General features: G+C 38.8%; 1 protein-coding gene across 1 annotated transcript in view; it reads left to right on the top strand.

The window, feature by feature from the left end:
• MYO9A (myosin IXA) overlaps positions 1-22042 on the top strand; it is a gene marked incomplete at its 3' end in the record, with an annotated part of 188112 nt that overhangs the window by 61972 nt on the left and 104098 nt on the right. Inside the window, exons 3-8 of the mRNA XM_082488802.1 lie at positions 5406-5500; positions 9201-9263; positions 10568-10667; positions 13376-13432; positions 17845-17942; positions 20502-20628. Of these exons, the coding sequence (XP_082344928.1) occupies positions 5406-5500; positions 9201-9263; positions 10568-10667; positions 13376-13432; positions 17845-17942; positions 20502-20628 (540 nt within the window). The remainder of the gene's footprint in view (positions 1-5405; positions 5501-9200; positions 9264-10567; positions 10668-13375; positions 13433-17844; positions 17943-20501; positions 20629-22042) is intronic.

Genomic DNA, 22042 nt, shown 5'->3' with positions numbered 1-22042 from the left:
CTTGTATTGCAAGGAAGGAAAACATAGATCTGGTATTAGTTTTTTAGCTTTTCTTTATTGTTTTTCCTTCTTGTACAGCAGCAGCTGGAACTTTGCAAATATTTTCTTTTAAAAATACTGAGTTGTTTTATTTCACGCAGCCTTCAGCGTGCTGTAGGTATTGCCAACCAGGAGATGCCATGGGGGAATGCATTGAGGGGCAATACCTCAAAATGTGTTGTGAATCGGTCTAAGTTGTTTATAAATCCTGATATGTACGAGAGACAGGGAGATTTTAGATATACATATGTTGTGTATGTGGTCTTTTCAAACTCTTATTTGCCATTCAAAGTCTTCAGCTGCTGTCAACAGCCGGGAGAACTTTTTGTCTAAAAAATTGGAGAAAAACATTGTTTGTAATAGGGGGGAAAAAAGGTTTTTTATGTGTTTATGTAGTCTCATTAGACCTTGTGCTTAAGCTGCTTTGTCAACTTTGTGGTTTGAAATGGAAAATTGGGTGCAGCGTGCTTCAGTGGCCCGGTGAAGAAAAGAATAACGAAAGAGAGATCTTTAAAAGATTTTAAAGGTCGATGTTTGGCAGTTCAGGGTTGCAGGTGAGAGCTCTGCTCAAGCATTTGCAGCATGAACACTATAAATACTTCGTGGTTTGTGCTTTCTACTATGAAAGCATCGATGGTTTCATTAGGCAGTGCGGAACACCTAGCCACAACCGAGAGAATTAAAGAACCAGGTGTCAGCGCTTGAACTCGTATTTAATTGCTGTAAACTACATATTCGGTATTATTGCCTGGCCACGCAGAACAACATCTTGAAGGATTCACATAGATGCTATTTTACTTTGCAAGAATTCAGATTGTAGCTCGTACTTGTTGGCTTTGGTCCTTATTTAAGTGCTTATTTAGGTGCCGTAGTCTCTGCTGCACAGAGGTGGCTTTTAGGGCTCCGTACGGAAACTGAAAGTTGGGGGAGATACGTCAAAGTGGTATCGTTTTAGCAGTGCAATTCAGGTTGATAGGTTTTATTGGGCGATGAGCTGCAGATTTAAAAGAAGTATTTCCCAGGGCAGAAGCAATAATGAGAAGGGATTTAGTAAGGCTCTAGTTTAAGTAGTCTAGATGCATTTTATGTTCTGGCCATAATTCAATATATTTCTGTTAAAAAGCAATATAACAGGACAAGAAGAGTGCTGGGAGCTTGGTTGCTGGTTGAATGAAAACAAGTAAAAATTATCTTTATCATCCAGCTGTTTATGTTTCAAGATGCAGAAAGGAATTCGTAACTGCAGAGAATAACTTAAAAAAGCCAGTGAATGCCTTGGTCACATAAAAAAAGACATTAACTAACAAAATATCAATATGCTTTTTTTTTTTTTTTCCTGTGTCCTTTTTTCTTTTGGAATAAAGGTATTTGTGAATTATTATTTTTTCAAGCATAGTGTATAGAATATTGTGAGAAATAGCTTTCATATCTGGAAATAACTTACAGGTGATGTTTAAAGCCACCACTCCTTGTGGAAGCATATGCTGAGCTTCGCCTAGCGGAAGCTATAGGTGAAGCGGGCAGTCTCCGTGCATTGGGGCTTGGGCTCTTTGGGCATCGTGTGGACTCTGTAGCCTTTGTGTCCTTTACCAGCACCTATAGATGCAAAGATTTTTAATTCACAGATATTCTGTTTAGCTGCAGTTGAGACCAGCGTTTCATTTCCCTGGCTGCTAAATTGCTGGCTGATGCTTTGAGTTTCCACCTTGCTTATACAGTTACAAGTCATTCATACTTTATGAATACACTTGATTCATGAATTCCAAAATTCACAGTTAAACCAGGGAATACGAGTGTTCCAGCAGTCTCTTGTCTGGTGTTAACCTATTTCTTGTCCCTAGCATAAATGAGCATGCCTAAATCTTGCTCCCAGTCCCTTCAGTGCCCCACGATGGAATATAACTATTAATATAACCATTCCATGATGGAATAGCCTGTACTGAGACTTAAACAGTTGGATTGCTTTTCTTCTGACATAGTCATGGTACAGCTTTCTAGAAAAAAGAAATTTACATTTCTAGTAGATGACCAACCATTTAAAAACTCTTGTCTATTAATACATTTTTCTTTCTATATAGAAAAAAGAAAATTATTTACTGATTTTTCTCGCTAACGGTAAGTGCTAGAGGCTCATTTGAGAAGGGCCAGGGTGAGGACCTTAAATACACCAGCGAAGTTATTCCATAGGGGAATGACATTCAATTAGGATTATCTATATAACAACATCTTACTGCTGTTGCCACATGAGCACAAGTCACTGCAGTGTTTTTGTAGCTGCAGGGGTTTGGAAAATAACCTTATTTTAGGAAAGACATTAAAATAACCCTTATTCCAGCTATAATTTGTAATTAATCCAGATTCCATTAATATTCAGTCCAAAATTAACAGACCACGAGCCTCTGAATCAGGCAAGGAGGAACATGAAGTATTTGGCCACGAAACTGTTAATTATTATTTTTTTCCCTGCCGTTCCACGATAAGCATCTCTTTGTGCAGGAGGGTGGTAGGAGGCAGGAGGAATGGAGCTGCTCGTTTCTCTGTTGAATCACCAGCGCCGGGTCCAGGGGGATGCTCGGCTCCTACAGAGGAACGTATTGAATTTTGTTTCCTTCAAAATGTTGAGCCCTGGCCAGTAAAAGCTTTGGTCTCCCCGAGAATTTTAGGAATGCTATTACGGAGTTTTGTCCGTTGAGCTGCTCAAGAGCTTCGAATCAATGAGTTAGTAAAGGGAAATAATGCAAACAGATGATAATTTGTTTGAGGGAAGTAGTTATAACTCATTTTGTGTTTTCTGAGGCTGAGCTATTCTATTACGCCCTGGCTGCAGAAGGACACGGTGTCCAGTTCAAGTATATATAGATTATGCATGCATAAATTGAATTAATAGCACTGTTTTTTGTAGCCTAATAGTTCTTTTAAAGTAACACGGTGAGTAAACCAAACAAAAATGTATGAAGTTGTCTCAAGTTAAACACCAGGCGTTTCTTTAGCTACTTGTTGGCCCTTGACCAGCGTGCCTTTGCCGTAGAGTCAGCCTGAAGTTTTAACAAGACGTGGTCCGAAGAGCTTTCTCATTTACATCAGCAATAAAGAAAAATGCATGAAAGAGGGATATTATGGGTTATGATTTCTGGAGGCGTTTGGGTTATAAAATATAACATGGTCTGGTATGTTAATCCTGAAAAAAGCTCATCAAAAAAAGAGGACTCTCGCAGCTGCCCACTCCTATATTTGAAAGTTTTTCTCCTGACTCTAAATGTTCCTTGTTACAGAATAAAAAAAGATTTATTTCTGGGTGAGGCTCTTCCCAAAGAAATCCCAATAAATAGACCTTATTTCTCTCCGTGAGCTACTACTTAAGGTATAAGCACAGGGAATCAAACCAGAAGATCCTTTTAATATAGTTTTTTTTTGCTTAAATTGTTTATTAAATTACGTGAAAAGGTGATTAAAATAGGGCTGCTGTCTGTTTAGTCTGAGTTCATATTGCTGCTGGCTCATTTCTTCTCAAGCGAACAGCACTAATAAGGTATATAGAAAATTTATCTTCTTGCCTTCACGTGATGTATTAGATTGAGGTTGATCCTATTGCAGGGAATTATTCATAACGTAATTAGGATTATTTAAAACAAATATCTAAATATATGGCGATGCGCTAGCTTGTGTTGAATGTCGATGTATTGTGCCTCGAAGCTTCTGGCTGTGTCTCTGCTCCTGAAATACCTGGAGCAGGATGGGTCGATCCTTTGGAAATATTAAATAGCATCCTGTCTTTTAATGCCAAAATGGCTATTTCTGGGGAGAGGATGCCTGGATTTTTATCGCCAGGAGAGTTTTGGGAGCTTCAATGGTCACCCGGAGGTGTGGGCAACTTTGATGCCCTCCTGAGGGTGGGATAGAGGAGGGACGCTGAGTGTGGGGACAATTTTGGGAGAGGAATAAGCAGAAAACAAGTGTGAGCAGCTCTGTCGGGGGCTGTTCCTTAGCTGTGTGTCTGAAATCATCTCCCAAGTATAATCTGCTTGCTTGGCAGGTTTCAGCTATCCCAGAATTTGTTTGTCAACTAAAGCGAATTCATATGCAACAGCTTGAGTTTAAACAAATCCCTGTATTCAAATACAGGGGGGGAAAAATCGCGTTGTTATTCTGTTAGCAAACCTCCTTTGGTTCCTAAATCATTAAATCTAACCCGATTGCTAAATAAATCTGCCTGGGAAGATAAAAGTAGACTTGAGAGTGCGTATCATGCAGACACTGAAGGCGCCGAATGCCTTTTCGCCAAGGTCTCATTTAATTTGGCCTTTATTTTTTGCTTTTAGTTGCAAAGTTAAATCTGAAAAGGTCATTTGAAAAGCTTCAGATTATAGATGTAAAGCCTTTTTAATCTTTTCTAATGAATAGCTGAGTTAGGGAATAAATCTATTGGGAGCTCAGAGCTGAGCTCTGATATTAAGCCTCAGCAAAAAATGTATTTGTAATTGTAATTCCATGTCCATAGACAAACAACACTTAGAAATTATCTTGTGTATAACTATCTTAAATAAGTTTGGCTTAGAAGAAAAGGTGAATGATTATCACAACTGGTTTAATAAATAAAACATTCATTGGACCTGGCAGTTTGACAGAGTCTGTCACCGTGAGCTGGATTATTATTGAAGTGATTTAGGCACGATTGAAAATAGCAGTTTTCAGTGAAGCTGAGCTGCGGTTCGTAGAGGTTTCCAACAGCTCTTCTGTACAGAGATTTCTTCTAAATGGCAATAAATGACACTCTGTATTAGGTGCCTCAGTAAGGCAGGCTTTTGATAAAAGCTTTGCATAATAAAGACTTAAAAGCATCTTGATTTTTGGAAAAACAACAGCAGCGAATCAAAATGACGGTGTCTGAAGTGCTGAAAATACTGTGGGTTATGCTGGTGCTATATATGACATTGTCTAGCATCTGAGTAGCCTTCAAAGCATTTTTTCTCCTAATTCCATATTTAATTAAAAAGCAGCTTCCTCTAGCTCATTAAAATTTAGAGTCTTGTTGGAGCAGTGTACTTTTATATTTATTTAAATGAATAAAGCACAGCCTTAATATAGACTATAATAACTTCAAATATTAAATCTTTCTTGTACAGCTAACACTTTATTTTTAAACAGTGTTTATCTGCCCTTCATGAATACCAAATTGAAAATGAATACGGCCCCCAGAAGCCCATCATATTATTTTGTAGACCATTCAACAAACTTTCACCATATGCTTTTTATTAATTATACAATGATAGCAAAATCCCCAAAGTTAAGTTGTTAGTGACGTGCATATAAATCAGGTAAGGCAGTGGCTTTTCCAACGTAATGATGGCATCTCTCTCTTTTCACAGGCTTTTGGAAATGCAAAAACGGCACATAACAACAACTCGAGTCGCTTCGGCAAATTTATTCAAGTGAATTATCAGGAGACGGGCACCGTGCGAGGGTAAGTGGGAATCCGGTTGGAGATGCTGTACGTACTCTTAACCGCACAAGGAACCTAAACGGGCTGTTGCAGGGGGTACGCGAACAAGAAGGTTAATTTTTGTGGCCAGGGGGGGATTTAATCTCCAGCTGCCTGATGGGTGTTACAGAGGCGATGGAGCCAGACTCTTCTTGATCGCTGTCTTAATTCCCCATATGCTTCTGTCTCTACCCTGAAGTCTCTCTCCAACCCAACCCTTGACCAGTTAGTGATACTTTTTTCTTCCCCCCCCAGGCCATTGCAGGGAGATTCTTGTCTCCATCATGGTTCTCCGCAGTTTATTTCAGCATCTCTCCTGATCCCCAGGGCTGGTGGGACGTACAGCTGTGACTCAAACCTTCCTGCTCCTGGGGAGGGCTGCGGCAGAAGTGCTGCATGGTTGGAAGCCTGGGGATGAAACCTTCTTGGTGGGCTTTCACTTTGGCTTTAGACAATTTACACGGCATCAAGTCATCACAAAGTGACTCAAGCTAGCTCTAAATGAGCAGGGCTTCGTTAACTCCACTTTTTGCCCAGGTTAATTAACTCAGTTGGAAAAACGAAGAGTAGAAGCGGCATTCCAGGGGTTGGATAATTTATGCAGCTAGCTAAGAGATCTCTTGCTGGGACTTCGTTGTTATTTTAGAGAATTGCTTTTAAGGTTCTTTTTCTTTCTTATTTTCCAGCAGAACAGTATCACACAAATAGCTTCCATTAATTTTTCAAATGAGCTTGGGTACTCTGTGTACCTTCCCGCTGTTTTTTCATCCTACGTCAAATCTGATTTTCTTTTTTTTTTTAAATCTTCTTTAATTCTGGTGAACAGTTCTCTTAAAAGGATAAGCCTCACTTTTTTAGTTTTAAATACCTACTGAAATACAGGATAACAAGAATCCAACAAATGCCTTAATGTATTGTCTTGGCATGCTATGTCAGCTCTGTGGCAGTGGCTTCTACTTATACTTGGCAAATAGGTGCGAGTAATATCGTATTCATATACTCTAGTTCATAAGATAAGAGAAATATTCTCTCTTCTTGAAAAAAAAAAAAATCACTTTCTTGGCTTTTGGTTGCATGGTGAAATTTGACTGTGCTCTGCTATAAGCTTGCAGTGCTGCCCCAATGAAAATTAAGAAATTGTTTAAAATAAAACCACCTGGGAGCTGTTCCTGGCATACAAGACCACGTTTTTTCTTTTCCATAGTCTTACAAAGAAGATCACAAGTATTTTTATTTTTTTTTTAAAACTTAGCATAGATTTGAAGCACTGCCCGACTCAGCTATCGCCCTGTATTCTGCATATCATTTGCTTTGTTAATGTAACAGTAATTTGCAGCCCCGAATGAGAATTTTGCTCTGTTCGGAGACTGAAAATAGCAGTTGGATATTTGCTTACAAACCCTGTGAATATAATGACTCAGAACTTGAAGCGAATTTAAACTGAAGAGATGTAATAGCCAAGAGATTTAGTAGCAGCCAACCCCGCCCCATGAAATGAAGTCTTTGAAGACGTCTTTTAAAATTGATGGAGCATGGGCAATGGCTACAGTTAAGTGCGTTCCCATAAGGCTTTATGAATTTATTATGTCCTGGTCGATGATAAGCGAGTTCTGGAGGAAGGTTTTTGCAACCTGTTCAGTCCTCGTAAGAGGATCAAAAGCCTCAACGTCTGACACGCTCCATAAAATTGCAGGAGAGCCAGCTAGGAGACATTTTAATTAAAAGCGACAGTGCACTGGTATGATGGTAGATCTGTGCAGTGGCGCGAGGCTGTATCTCAGATACCATGAGTTGGCGCTTTGAGACATGCTGGGCTTGGGTGTTTTGCATGTTGGTATTTGTATATGAAATTCAGTCTCAGATTTCAGATGATGTTACCGAGGATGCGAAGTACAGGCTCCGTAGCATGCTTAAATGAGTATTTCGCATGAAATCATACTCTTGGAACTCCTTTTCTTTACTCTTAAAGATAGATTTGCCATCATTGACAGCAGTAAATAAAAAGAAAACATTTGGAGACATCTACTTTTTTGTACTTAAATTGGTTTTCCTTGTCACTATCTGATTACAAGAAGGGATGTATGTTCTTCATGGGATGTATTTTCATTGGGACTTTTGCACTAAGCAAGGAGTATTTTACCAAAACAGCATTTTAGTTGCCTCTAAAAAAAAAAATAAAAAAAGTTTAAAAATTTGCCTTGATTTAATAAGTGGTTTAGGTCAGATGACCTCTAGAAGAACTTTACCTAAATTATTTTATGAGAGTGATTTTTTTTTTTTTTTTTTTTTTTTTTTTGGAGGGGTGGTGTGTGTGTGTGGAGGGGGTGTCTATAATAAGAGCAGAAATCACAGGGTAAGGGCTGAAGTGTCAGGGGCGGTGGACGTGATGCAGGTTGTCGTACGGCAGCTCCCCAGGAGTGGGGTCTGGGACACTGCTACCTTTTTCCTCGTCTGTTCACTGAGCCCGCAGTGAATTTGCGGTGTGGCTTGGGAAGGAAAAATTGGTTTCAGGTTAGAAAAGGGATAAAAAAAAAAAAATAATAATCTGACAGCGAGGAACATCCATAGATTATTCTCTGCTTCCTCACAGGGAATAAACAAGAATAAACCTTTTTGGTGCACGTCATACAGAGGAATAATACTGCTTTGCTGTTTCTTTCTTTATTCCTCCTATCCAGCAAGATCATCCCATTGGGGGTTGGATATGCCCTTTCCAGTAGCGTCTCCTAAGAGATGCTGTAAGAGTTGTCTCAAAACCTCTGCAGCACACCCGAATTATTTTTATTTTAATTTTTAGTGAAAGGAGGGGACAATTACTGACACGCAAGTAATAAATAGGTCTGTCTTCCCCAGCTGGAGACTCTGGTGGAGAAGCGAGTGTAGAGGCACCTCCTTGCCCAAGGTTCATTGCGTTTCCTGATTCATACATGGCTGCTAATGTTGGTGCCACGTCACTGGGCGTCTGTAGCTGGCAAAGCACAGCTACATCATCAAAATTGCCAATTATAACTCCGGTTTCTAAATCCCTATCATTACCGGTTAGTATTGTTTGGAAGAAAAAACCTGTCGAAGCTTGTTTTAGCTCTACAAGCTTGAAAAAAGCATTTAATATGTAAATTAAACATGTTTATTATGGAGGCTCTTAGGATAAAATGTAAACTCCATTAAGGAGCTTTTGCAATTGTTTATTTTTGACTGTAGCCACAAGTTAATAACCCGAGTTTTTGTTGAGAAGTGGCTCCTCTGGAAGAGGGAATGGTGATTTGGAGACTGATTCTGCAACTGAATCTGATCTTGCAAACTTTTGCACCCAGCTATATTTCTTGTATGCACAAATCTTGGTCTGCAAGCAATTTTATGTTGCTGGCTTTGGATTAAATAAGTATCTGAGATTCTTCGTTGCTGTCAAAATTTCCCCCTGCGCTCCCTGCCCATAGGCTAACGCATCTGAGATCGTGTTTTTCATATCCAAGTTAGTGTTGGCTGTGTATCAAACCAAAAAAACCTCAAAAGCCAAACATAATATTGAGCTTGTTCTGCCTAGGAAGAAATTTATATAACTAAGTGAAACAAGGCTGAAACTTTTTTTTGTGCGTACTAAGCCTGAAAAGTCCCGGTAAAGCTGTGTTCGTTTCAGTTGAATCTTGGGTCAATGAATAACACTTTTATTTTTTCCTTCCAGAGCTTATGTTGAAAAGTACCTCCTGGAGAAATCAAGACTAGTTTATCAGGAGCACAATGAACGGTAGGTGCCTATATTTTGCTTACAGGGTTGGGTTTGATTTCTACGTGTGCCCATAGCGCGGCACAGATAGCTTAAACCCCTGTTCGAGCTGGCACGGGGGAAACAGGATTTTCATGCTCCTAACGCTGGGCTTCAAAGAGAAATGATGCGTTTTATATTTCGCTGTTTGGGGAGGAATGTACTACCCAGGGAAAATAAACTCCATTATTTTATTGACAGCCCTTGACTTACATTTTCCATTGTCTTTATGATTCACGTCGTATGGATTATTATATACCATTTGTTTTCTCATGCAACTTGTCAGCTATTTAGTATCTAATTTGGGGGGCGGTAGGATGGTATTTTCGTTCTGTTTTACAGTTCTTAACACATTGAAGCCATCAGAAGGGCCTCTAGAAAAAGCTAAAATTATAGTGACACAAACTTAAGCAAATTGTTCTTTCCTAATTGCAACGTATTATTTGCGACATACTCTTCTCGGTAATTGTTACTCTGATTTTTTTAAAGAAATTTGCTGCTCGTTGTCTTTCAACTCTCAGCACTTCTGTCTGTGTTTCCCTTTTGAGACAGACGTTGGGCGAGAAGGTTTCCCAAATTCACATGGGCTGATCCCAAAGTTAAATAGCTCATACAGCCTCAACAAATGTACTCTTGGGTGTTACGAGATGATTAAACTTGATTCCTCCTGGAAAACATCCAACATAAAAGCAAAGGTTTAATTTTAGAAATACTGCTGCGCTCTTAGCGTTAATCTGTGTTAGAGTTGTCTTGAAGCTGAACAGATGAGTGTTACTTGGGGTGGTTTTAGTATTAGCAATATTCAAGTATTTTGAGTATTTGAGTAGCTGTAAAAATTGCAGATTTTTCTGTTCTGCCTCCCAGAACTGCAACTGCAAAATCATTACCTTTTTAATGGTAATAAAGTATTAAAAACAATAATGATTTCTGCATTGCAAGGAAAGCTGTTGTTTTGATTCTAATAAATATGTAGGCATTGCACGTGTTTCTGGAGGAAAATGTGACAATGTCGGTTAGGAATTCTTTAAGTATATTCCAGAGCAGTGAATGTCCTTGGATGGAAAAGAGGGATTTTGTTCTCCATTACTTAATTTAATCTTTTACATCACTGCAAAGTGGGTACAGATCATTTCTAAGCAGTGTTCAGCTCTGAGTTTGGAAGCTGGAAAATCAGGTTATGAGGTTTACATGCGCTTCTCTGCTTAATGCTGCTGCTTGTTTTGAAGTCTAACATCTCTTTTTTTTTTTTTTTTTTTTTTTTTTTTTCTTTCTTCATTTGTCACCAGGAACTACCATGTATTTTATTACCTCCTGGCGGGAGCGAGCGAGGAGGAGAGATTGGCGTTTCATCTGAAGCAGCCGGAGGAATATCATTACCTCAACCAGGTGGGAATAAATACTATGCAGGAATACAGTACATGGTCTTGCCTTTTCTATTGCTGGTATTTAATGCTAATAAAGAAAATGTGTGGAGTAGTAAAGATGCGTTGTATTAATGCTCTGTAGGCAGCATTCCATCACTGGAAATAATTCTGCATTGGCAATCTGAACATGTGATAGTATGAAAAAAAATAATTAAAAGAAAAAAAAAAAAATCAGTGTTTTCCATTTTTTGTCCCCTGCTTGGGATATGTTAAATATACTGCGGGTTTAATTGTCGAAGGGAGAAACAGTAATAATTTCCCTGTTATCTGTGTGAATGTTATTTACTCATTAACATCTGTCTGCTGAGTAGAAGAAAAGGGGAAAATGTGTGATCCTAGTAGCTCTTCAGGATATAACGTCTTGCATGAGGTAGTTCTAATTCTTTAGCTTCGTGGCTGGCTGTTAGCATGATCCTTTGAATTTAACAATATAATAAGCTTAATTTAAAAAAAACACAGCAACCGTTGGAAATGTGTGAATTAAAAGTGAGTGAGGTATTACCGATGGCCAAATAAACTCATACTTCTGATTTACTTCAGGTGTTTAAGATGCAGTTGTCTACTGATGTAGGAATATGTGGAAGAGTAGTTAGGTTATACATTGATTTTAATTAATTACAATTTTCTTGGAGCTGAAACATGATTAGCAATAAAGAGTCATTTAACCCTCAAGCTGGAGAGAAACTTGTACTCGCAGTGCAAGCCGAATAGCCTTTAGTCTTTCTAGAAATACAATTTAACTCCAGAATACGTCTCGATTACCCAGTGCTTTTTAAAGATCTTTTTAAAGCAGGCTATCAAAGCCAAAATCTATAGTAATATTAACGACTCCCACCCACTCTTAGCAAGATCAGGAAATTCGCACAAATGAGTAACATAAAGAGCTGAAGGCTTTTTGCTTACTGTCTTTGTGCTTCAGGTGTTAGTTGGAGAACATGGTGTGATCTTCACAACCATCTGCGCTGCCGTTTTGCAGCGGGAAAGTGCCAAGATCGTTTGGATCGAATGTTTTGTCAGATTCACGGGTTTTGTTGGGCAATCCGGTAGTTTTACGTTAGTCGAAAACATTGCTTTTAATTACAGTCCTTCTTTTTTTTTAATAGCAGTTTAAGGGTGTTAATATTTAAAGTAGAACTATAAACCCAAAGCTATGTAGTGTGTAGAACTAGTAGGAATGCGCTAATTTAGGTTGAAGCGTTTATTTTTGTCTAAATTAGGATGTTGGGCAGGTAGGCTGGAGGAGGATGCTGAGGCAGGTCCAGTGGAAGCAGACTCTAGATTTGCCTGCACACAGTGTGTGGACAATAGTGACAGCCTGAATTTTTAGGGGTTTTATTATAATAATTTTTTTATTATTTTTCATAATTGGGATTAGTGTTAGAGAGACCATTTAACACTGACAACTATGGGGAAAATGGCTCCTTTAGATGTGTTTGGGGCATCGTTTCACATTAAAGCTTTCTGGCAGTGCAGTAGCAGCTTTCCCCGTGACCTATAGGCAAAGGGGAAAAAGGAAAATAAGGAGGAAAAAAGGAAAAAGAGGTAGTGGAGGAATGGGAAAAGAAACTTTGGAAACATAAAAGAGGAAACTTATAAAATTACCCTTGAGCATTTATAGTGGCTTCTTAAAAGTGTCCTAGAGAAATCCCTGCCTTTTTAAAAGGAAAAAGAATGACCTCAGAAATGAACCTAAGTGTTTAACTAAAAAGTAAATCTTAAAATTGAAAAGCTATAAAATATTGAACCAGACCCCATAAGTCGAGGACTGATTCAGTCCTTGAGTCAAATGCTATTTTCATTCTCCCAGGTTCCTCAGCTCACGTTGCGTTATGCAAAAAAAACCGTGCGTTTTACATTGCAGATGAGAAATAATCTGTTCAGATATTTCACCAAAACATGCTGCTATTTTGTTGATCTGTAAATGCAGGGAGCCGGTTTGAAAAAAATAGAATTTAATCTTTTTTGAAAGAAAATTTGCTTAAACTGTCGCCTGAGTTTGGATGACTTCTCCCTATCTCATACCAATGGCAGGTATACCTACCATTGCACAATAACTTGCTTAATATTTTCTGTGCTGGTTATTCACGTTTATCCATTTTGAAATTAGTGATTTGCAGGATTAGATCCTTATTTTAAGTTCATCAGGAGCTCTGGTGCTGCGTGTCTCTCCCTCATGGGACTGGTCACTGACACGTGCTTTGACTTCTCTCGACTCTGTCTCTGTCTGATTGGAAAAAGATACAAATTGCTAAAAAGCTTTCAAGTGCTGCTTTCTAATCGGTCAGAGAATTGCACTTTTGCAGCACTTATGTGTCTAGAGCAGAGGTTGAGAGTAGAAACTAAAAATCTGGTCTTCAGTGTGATTTTTCCATCGATAGCTCTTCAGCTCTAGGTAAACCAAAGGTTTCTCTAACTGTGGAGAAAAAGATCTTAAAATCCATTAAGCTTATTGCATGAGTCCTGAAAACTCTGTGAGGAGGAATCGGAGCCCCATGAATGCAAAAGCATTACGAATCTTACCTTAAAACCCCATGAAAATAAGGAATGACTGTGCAGAATAACAACATTTCTTTTACTTGGAAAGTCGACGTTGCCGCCCTGGTTAAAGAGCAGGTAGTGGGAGTTATTTTTGGTCTGAACACTGCTTAACCCGGTCTGCCTTGCTTTCAGATGACAAAGAAACCCCTCAGACAGAGCTGGGATGATTATTGCTATGACTCTGAGCCGGTCAGTACAAGTACCCGCGTCTTCTGTGTTGCTGGTGCAGGGCTGCTGCTCACTTGAATTTGTTAGGTGCACCGAGACCTGAGCAGAAAACGGAAGTCAAATTAAGTTTAACCTATTAATTACCCTCTGCCTTCCTCTGCCCTGCAGTGGTGTCGCTTGTGTCTTAGCTCATGACGATACAGATGTATTTTCCCTTGCCCTTTTTTGGTTCCTTCCATCTGGAAAGCTTCTTCAACAGTTGGATGTGGTCATCTAGTTTTAGCAAACGAAGTGGGGGGGGGGGGGTGTTCCTTCTTCATATAACATATGATGATTTATGGAAATTGTGATATGGCAGCGATGTGAAAATTGAAATTCCTTTCCGATAAAACAGCGAATCAGCCTCTTGAAGCCCTAGGAGGTGCATCGGTTCGTGATGGTTGTAGCAGTTTATCTGCTCTCTAGCTTCCAGGGGAAAAAAAAAAGACAAAATCAAAACCATCCCCCGCAAAACATCTGCGAAAAAATAAAATCCTGATATTTGGAATGCAAAACCAATTTCTTCTCCTAAAATAGTTCTGCTGACAAGATCATCCTTTCCAAATGGATTGACCCAAAAAAGGGAACCATGAAGCTTCTCCCCCTTCCCCAGTTTCTCCTGTGCAACCGAATTGGAGGTGGTGGCTCCAGTTGGCAATGTGCTTTTGGGTGTCTGTGTGTGTCCCGTGATGGTCTGTTGGTTTTGTCTTGCACGGGGAAGCATGTTTCAGATCAGCTGCATGTTGTTCCTGCTAATTTTGTCGTGTCCTTAATGGTTGCCGAACTCTAGCTGATGCATCTGGAAGAGTAAGAGGTAATCTGTAAAGGAGTTGGGTTTCACTCGGGCTAAGTAAGTGTCTTAACAGCAGGATTTCAGCAGCAAAATCCTTAGGAGAGGAGGAGGGAAGGGGAGTCTAACCCCTCAAGGCTTCAAAATGTTGAATGTTGTATTGACATCTTTAATACATCAGTGTCCTTAATACGTGACTATCCTTAGAGGTCCTACAAGAGCAAAGAGTGAAGAGCAGATGCTTTTCTATAGACCTTAGTACACTGTACTATGTTGCAAAGATCTTGAGTGCTTAAGGAATGGGTTAGGACAATTTACTGGGGGAATTACCATTACAACAAACCCCAGATTTGCCACCTTTTCCCGGAGGGGCCAGTAAGCCGGCCCTGCCAGCTCAGGAGCTTGGGACTTACCATGTTACAGCAAAACCGCGTGCCGTTACAATTTGGCTTTTTATCTGGTATTTTATTTCGCTCAGGATTGTTTTCTGTGATGTTTGTGGTAAATCACATCCTTGCTTCAGTTGATGACTAACTCTTAAACACACCCTGGATCTCTCCCCGTAACCACGGACTCAACCCGCTGCAGACGTCCGGTTTATAAAGAAACCTTGTCTATTATATCTTCGTTAAACTTTCCATGGAAATCCATGGATTGCTTCAATGTGACGATAGTAAGCAGGGAACTCACTTTTGCTGGGAAACTAATTGCCCCAGCAGAATATTAATGACGAATGTGGTCTTTGGGCATGGGCTCTGTAATGCTTGTCTGCCCTAATATCGAGGAAATTCCTTTTTTTATATAATTATCATCCATTAGGAAACAGTACAGAACTAAAACACTACAGAGAGCATCTGCTTTCAAGTCGATAATTTGCAAAAGCCTTTCTATGTGGATTAATGAGTTTGGCAATTGTTATGTAAATCAGTAATTAAATTGCCTTTGGCATAGATTGTGCTACTTCTGAGTTGTCTATGGTATTGCGCTGTTGACTCGTGACTTAATTTTGGATGAATGATGCCACAAAATGAAATTGTCTCCTGGAATGTGGACCGCCACTAAAAGCAACACTTGGTATCTTTTTTTAAAAAGTTTTAAAAAAGATTTATTTGCAGAATTTTTGGGTTATATTATTGTCGTGCAGATTCCAGGTCCCACCGTAGTGGGTGTGAAAACTTCTCCAGGTTCTCCTCATCATATATGTAGTGGCCGAGGAAGCCAATTGGCCAAGGTTTGAGTTTAGGAGGGACAACTTCTTATCCTGATATTTTATGGTGTAAATAATTGCATTGCCGATGCCTGCTGATCTTACTGATATGTAGCATAGATGTCTTTGTTGCATTCCTTTGGATAATATGTATGGACCTTATACGTCTCTTAAAGGGTCATTTTCAATCACCTATTAATAAAAGGTGAAAGTGTCATTTTTCTAATGAGTATTTCCTAAGAACGTGCAGACATGTTATTTTCTTGTTAAATTTATAACCTTATGTTCATTGATGCTGCACATGGTTTTAAATGGTCTTACTGTTCAACATCTCTAAATTCACTTTGTCTGTGCGGTATTAAGTTGTTGTCCCTGAGGAGCATTGATAAAGTTTCAATTTTCTTGTCCCGTTAAACTTTTCTAGCTTTTAGTCGAGGGGATAGGGCAGTTGTGTGTGAGTAGTCTCCTATGTTGAAATAAGTATCTTCAATAAGAATTTCCCCCTATAATCAGTAGTTATCACTGTAATGATGCTACGGGGTGGGATGGAGAACATCTCGCTGATACAGTTGTGAGGCTTTAAATGGGGCTATGTGCTGTAAGACACAAATCTGATACTATAGAATTAATCATAAAGACAGAATATATAGAATGAAGATATTTTATGTACTCTATAAGTGAGTACAAGTGTCTTTTCAAGTGAGAGTCGTCATACTGTGACTACTGGTACCTGTTGAATGGTGTTCACTGTAGTGTTCACGTAGCCCTGTTTAGTGCAGACTTTCAGAATTATTTGTGCAAATGTTTGTGCGCACTTGCTCATGTGGAAAATATGATTTACAGACAAATGACCAAAAGAAACTATGTGGATACAGCTGCTTAAATAATTGTCACTGCGGCTATAATTTTTAATTAACATACCTGGATTAACTTGTAGAATGTCTCTATTTAAGCGTTAGCAAAATACTCTGAGGTTTAAGATAACACTATGTTGTATGACGCACAGTAAACTAATTTTGATTCAGAGACTGGGAATTTTTGTAGGCAGCAATGGCAAAAAGTATTAAATATGGGCTATGAAAGGAGAGAGAATAATCAATAATGTATGGAGTGGCCCAAGGTGAGTCAAGGCAGACGGAACTTGGCATTAGGAGTTTATATACTCATTTAAGGAGCGTTAATTTAGCTATGTTCCCTAAATATTGGTGCAGGACAACATTAGTTTGGTCCACAGTGTCATGGGATTTCCCTGAAAGTATCAATGACTGCTATCAGGTTGGGAATTATCTGAAAAACTAAACTGTTCAGATACATTAGCCTCCAAGAAATATAATATGTAGTGGATTTCAAATTCCCTCAATGCTTGCATTTTTAGAAACTTCTTGGTAGTTAGAATAAAGTTAGCGAAAAATAGACTTAAAGCTTTCCCTTTCCAATGCAGGACTTAATTCACTGGTATTTTACATGAAATCATGTGAATTCTATTTTACAACCGAATTCTTCCTCTTTAGTTATAGGAACTCCTAATGGACCAGGACTTAATGTGGAATAAACTGCCTGTAAAGATGTAACATACTTCATCTCATTAATTCACATCCTTTTTTATGCTAGTTGTCCCACATTGACGAACTCTCACTGTACTGTTAGAATGGTGCTAATCGCCTCTTGCGTTGGAGGTTAAGCCTGGGAAATAAGGATGTATCTGCAGAAAAAAATAGCCAAAAACGTTATTTTGGAAAAGGTATACCAATGTAGTCCTCCCTGAGGTCCAGGCTATTCAAACCAAGGCAATTGTGATGATGTAGTCTCCTGTGAAATACTGTCTCACCACGCTAGATTAAAAAATCAGTACAGATAAAAATGTTTGTGTATACAATAAAAATTATTGTATTGAAATTTGCAGTCTGGTTAGCTTTTCCATAAAGTCCTTGTAGAAGCAGATTCTCGTAAACAGCTTGATTTTAAAAAAATAAAAAAGAATATTAAAAAAATAAGAAAACTTTTAATGGTGTGTAATAATGATTATAATACTTAATAATGATATATATATATAAAATAATGATTCTAATACTTAAGAAGAAAAATTCTGCCTTGCCACTGGAGTTAATCCTGGTCTTTTATTGTATTGCTTACATGTTTCTTGCTGTATCTGTGATGGTGCTGTGAGTCCCTCTGCCTGGGCTGGATGTCAGGGGTAATTAACCACAGTTACTCCCCATAATGTCAGTAGGGCCTCCTGAATATCTCATTTCCCAGTGCCAGATTGGAAATGTTCTAGTTGCTGATAAAAGGCATGGAGATCACGAAATGATATTTATGAAGTGTTGACTCGGACATCTGGACCTGTTCTGATCTTAATTTCTTTCAATGCTTAATCTTTCTGTTTGAATCCAACAGGACTGCTTTTCTGTGGAAGGGGAGGACTTGAAGCATGACTTTGAGCGGTTACAACTAGCCATGGAGATGGTGGGGTTTCTTCCCAAGACTCGCAGACAGTGAGTTTTATTTTCCCTGTTGATAACTTGGAGATTATATTAACTAATATAACCTCCATAATCAGTGTGATAATTCACCTGACTTGAGCTAACATAACTATTGTGCTCTACATAACACATCAGGCTGGTGAGAAGGAATAATTGTTGAGACACTGGAAGAGGTTGCCCAGAGAAGTTGTGGATGCTCCCTGTCTTTGGAAGTGTTCAGGGTCAGGTTGGACAAAGCTTTGAGCAACCTGATCTGGTGAAAGATGTCCCTGCCCATGGCAGGGGCGGGTTGGACCTAAATGATCTTTGAAGGTCCATTCCAACTCAACCCAAATCAAAATTTAAAGCTATGAACAAAATATGCCCATTGTTACTGTAGTTAACGATTCTCTTTATGCAAATAGAGCGTTGGCATGAAGTTGGCACCTGGAAGTATTTTTCAGCTGTTCATGAATAGTCATGCCTTACTCTGCATGTTATGAATGTAGATCCTGATTTAATCAGAAATTCTGATTATTAGTCATCACCCTTAATCCTTTGCATGCAATTGCCGGTTCTGGAGACTTATTTCGAACTGGCCTTCGTTCACTAATTCATTGGAAGTGCTGGTTGAAAAACTGGACGACTTAGTTGGGTTGCGGTATCGCCTTCCTCTGACTGCAAGGAATTACTTGCTTGACTTGAGGGACATCTCCAACTGAAACCACAAAATAATTCTTCTGGTGTTGATCATTGGCTTGAAAGTCTTGAGTAGGTTTGAATGAATTTGACAAATACGTTACTTAAAGATAGTAACAGGCATAGAAAAAAGTTTATTTAAAAAATGATCTCAAAGTGAATGTGGTTTTGACATTGTAAGTACTGCTGAAAAGCACGTCAGTAGCTGGAACACAATGAGAAATCTTGTGCTTTTTCGAGTCAAAATGTTCAAACAGTAATTTACTGAACATGGTTCCTTTCTGTCTGAAATCCTGGAGGTTTACGTGGGAACAGAGAATTACTTCTTTGTACTAACGGCACTCGGAAGCCTATTGGGGAAATGACATTTAAGATGCTAATGTATAACTTTTTTTTTTTTTTTCAATTGGGTGGATTGCCATTTTTCTTGCTTTTTAACATGTATCTGAGCCACCAGTTAGAAGTCCTCCGCTGTGAGACATTGTCCTGCCTTCCGCTTCAACAAGAAATTTTCACCCAGCTGAGAATCTCTTTCAATACGCTTCTGCTTTAGCCCTAACTTGTAACAAATCAATTATGAAATTCAGACTGCTTTTTCTCTATCCGTTCCATACACATGGATAAACCCGAGTATACGTACTTCTAGTGTAAATATAAGTCAGCATGGTTCCTTCTCTTTCAAGAATCAGATTCCAGCGACAAGGTTTTTTCTAGAGCCTGTTTGGGGTGCAGTAAGGGAATTTAATTGAGGGAGTACAGCAATCAGTAAGTGTCAGGACTGAGCGGAGTTGGATGTCATGGCAGATTCATGCTTTTGATTTACTGTGCAATAATTTTTCTTGGCGCACAAGTTCTTGTATTTCTCCTAGTGAATTTTGCTTGTCAAAAAATATAGTGGATTCTTGGCTATACGAGCAAATTTATTCTGCTTGGCTTTGTACAATGAACACGAATAAGTAACCACCTTCAGCTGAGCATAAAAAGGAAAGACATTTTAAGTATTACTATACTTTTATAAGTGATTGTTTATAGCAACACATGGGGTTTCACCTTTGTGGAAACGGTTACGGAAAAGGAAAGTTAATAACTGCATCCCTGTCATTCACGATAAGGAATCAGTAATCCCTACTTTAGAGATAAGGAGGGACAGCTCGGGGAGGTGAAGGTGTGTCATCCAGACAGGCTGGTGGCATGGCTAGGAATCAAATTTGATTTCATTCATTTTTAATTCCCCAGAGAGTGTAGAAATAGGAACAAAGTTTATTGCTGAAGTCAACCATGAGCTGAGAGTCCAAGAGCTACTTTTTTTTTTTTTTTAGAGGATTATTTTTTTCAACTAAATTTATCCAGCCTTTTTTTTTAATTGGATAACATCTTTTCTCTGTCTCAATTTGCTTATATATTATAAAATAATGCTTTTTTGTATAGGATTTCTACTTGGGACTAGGTCTGAGAAGGTGACAAATACACGTGCTAGGGGACTAAGAAAGATCACCTGCATGGCTGAGTCTCCTCCTTAATTTAGTCAATTGCGTGATCGGTATTTAATCTGGGTACCTAGATTATTCAAGGATTTCTTTTTTTTTTTCTTATGATATGGGGTGTCATTTTGTAACTGTGGTTTTGATGTGTTATGTAATTTTCAGGAAAGCTGTACCAATGCAAGTTTGGTACTTGACTAACAAAATATTTTTCACGTGAGGTGAATTGGATGCTTCATTTGAGCATCATTTTTGAGGAAACATTTGGAGGTTTGGGACATAAACAGTTTTGGATTGAAAATTAGAGGAATGAGTCAAATATGCACTTGTCTGTTTGGGGATGTGGATTGCTTTTTCATTAGCTTTAAGAAGAAACAATCGAGTGAAAACGACTTCTTTCTATTTTCTTTAGAATTTTCTCTCTCTTGTCGGCGATACTACACCTGGGTAACATCCGTTACAAGAAGAAGACTTACCGGGATGACTCCATTGATATTTGTAACCCTGAAATACTACCTATTGTGTCGGACCTGCTGGAGGTAAGCCCTCGCTTTCCATCCTGTAATGTTCACACCTAATGAGCCACCTCTGTTTTATAATAGAATTTATTTCCAGTTTCACTGAAGGGTAAGTTGTTCATGTTTGGCATTGAAAAGTTATAAAGATTTTTTTTTATGAGTTTTTTAATGGTAGGGGTTGTTTCCCTAATCTTCAGCTTTGGGTTTAATTGGCTGAAAATACCATTTCAGTGATTAAAATTTGAAATATTGCAAACCAGTTCTAGGTGGAATGAAAGCCTGCCATGCCACACAGTAGTTTTGTCAACTGCCAGCCATCAGCTCCCTCACCAAAATTCCCCAACGGTCCTGATATCTGTTCCAGTATTTGTATAAGAAACTGGAGCAACTGTAAGACCATCAGCCCACTCTTCTGGTTCAGGTGGTGGCTGTAGCAGATGCTGAGCTCGCTCACCATATTTTGCTGTCTGTTTTTACCCTGCCAGCATCTACAAGGGCTGTATTAAAGATGCTGGAGGGTGCATCTCATCCTTCCAGTACCTATTTATGGACCTATTATCCATGCATTTATCTAGTTCTTTTGTGAATCTCTTGATGCTATCTGCTGTTTAAGACCCTTTACCGAAAGCACTTTGTACTCTGTGAATCACCGTTGTGCCAGTATCATTTGGGAAGTGTTTCTGGGTCTCAGCCTGGATGTCCCAGGGCTGTATATAACACTATAAATCAGTGCAAAAGCACTAAGTAAGTTCTTAAAAGAGCTGCTGAGCCTGAGCAGGTTATGAAGCTGTGGCATTTCTTGTTTGTGAGAAAAGTCTTCATTTCAATGAGCCAACTTGTCCTACGCTTGCCTTACACGTTCAAGAGCTGCCTTTAAAACCTCTTGATGTGGATAGGTAGCCAGAAGCTCTCCTTGCTGTCTCACTTTTCTTGAAATGCTCTAAACCTCTTGTAATTCCAAAGGATATTGAAATGTTATACTTGTAGTTGGTTAAAACAATCTTTATCCCTTTGTACTTGCTAGATGGTGTGGAAGTGTTTTTTTTTTTTTGCTAATTTTATGACAGCATCAGAAGATAACTTGTCATTTTGTGTACACGTGATGCTCTTCCCATTCTTTTCCTTAAATAACGGTTGTGGGATCCCACTGCCTAAAGAACTTGGGAACTGGTGCTCTCAGATTTTCATAGCACTTCATTAATGCTTTGAATTTAGGGAGGGGAAAGCTTCTGTAAAATATGGGTATAAGCAGCTGGACAGTCTTTGCATCTTGGCCTGGGAGATTACAGAAATAAACAGAAGGAAAATATGAGCTCGGAGAAGAATGTTGTTGATCTTACCCTATTAAAAATGGCCATAGCAAGAGCGCCAAGTCATTTAAGAAGTAATTGGTTTTTAAAAGAGCTTTGAATAAGAGAGTGACTTGGAGAACTGA

Source organism: Vanellus vanellus (assembly GCF_965231255.1).
Source record: "Vanellus vanellus genome assembly, chromosome: 11".
Lineage (NCBI taxonomy): Eukaryota > Metazoa > Chordata > Aves > Charadriiformes > Charadriidae > Vanellus > Vanellus vanellus.
The sequence above is the reverse complement of the archived record's forward strand: the minus strand, read 5'-3'. Positions and strand labels throughout refer to the sequence as shown.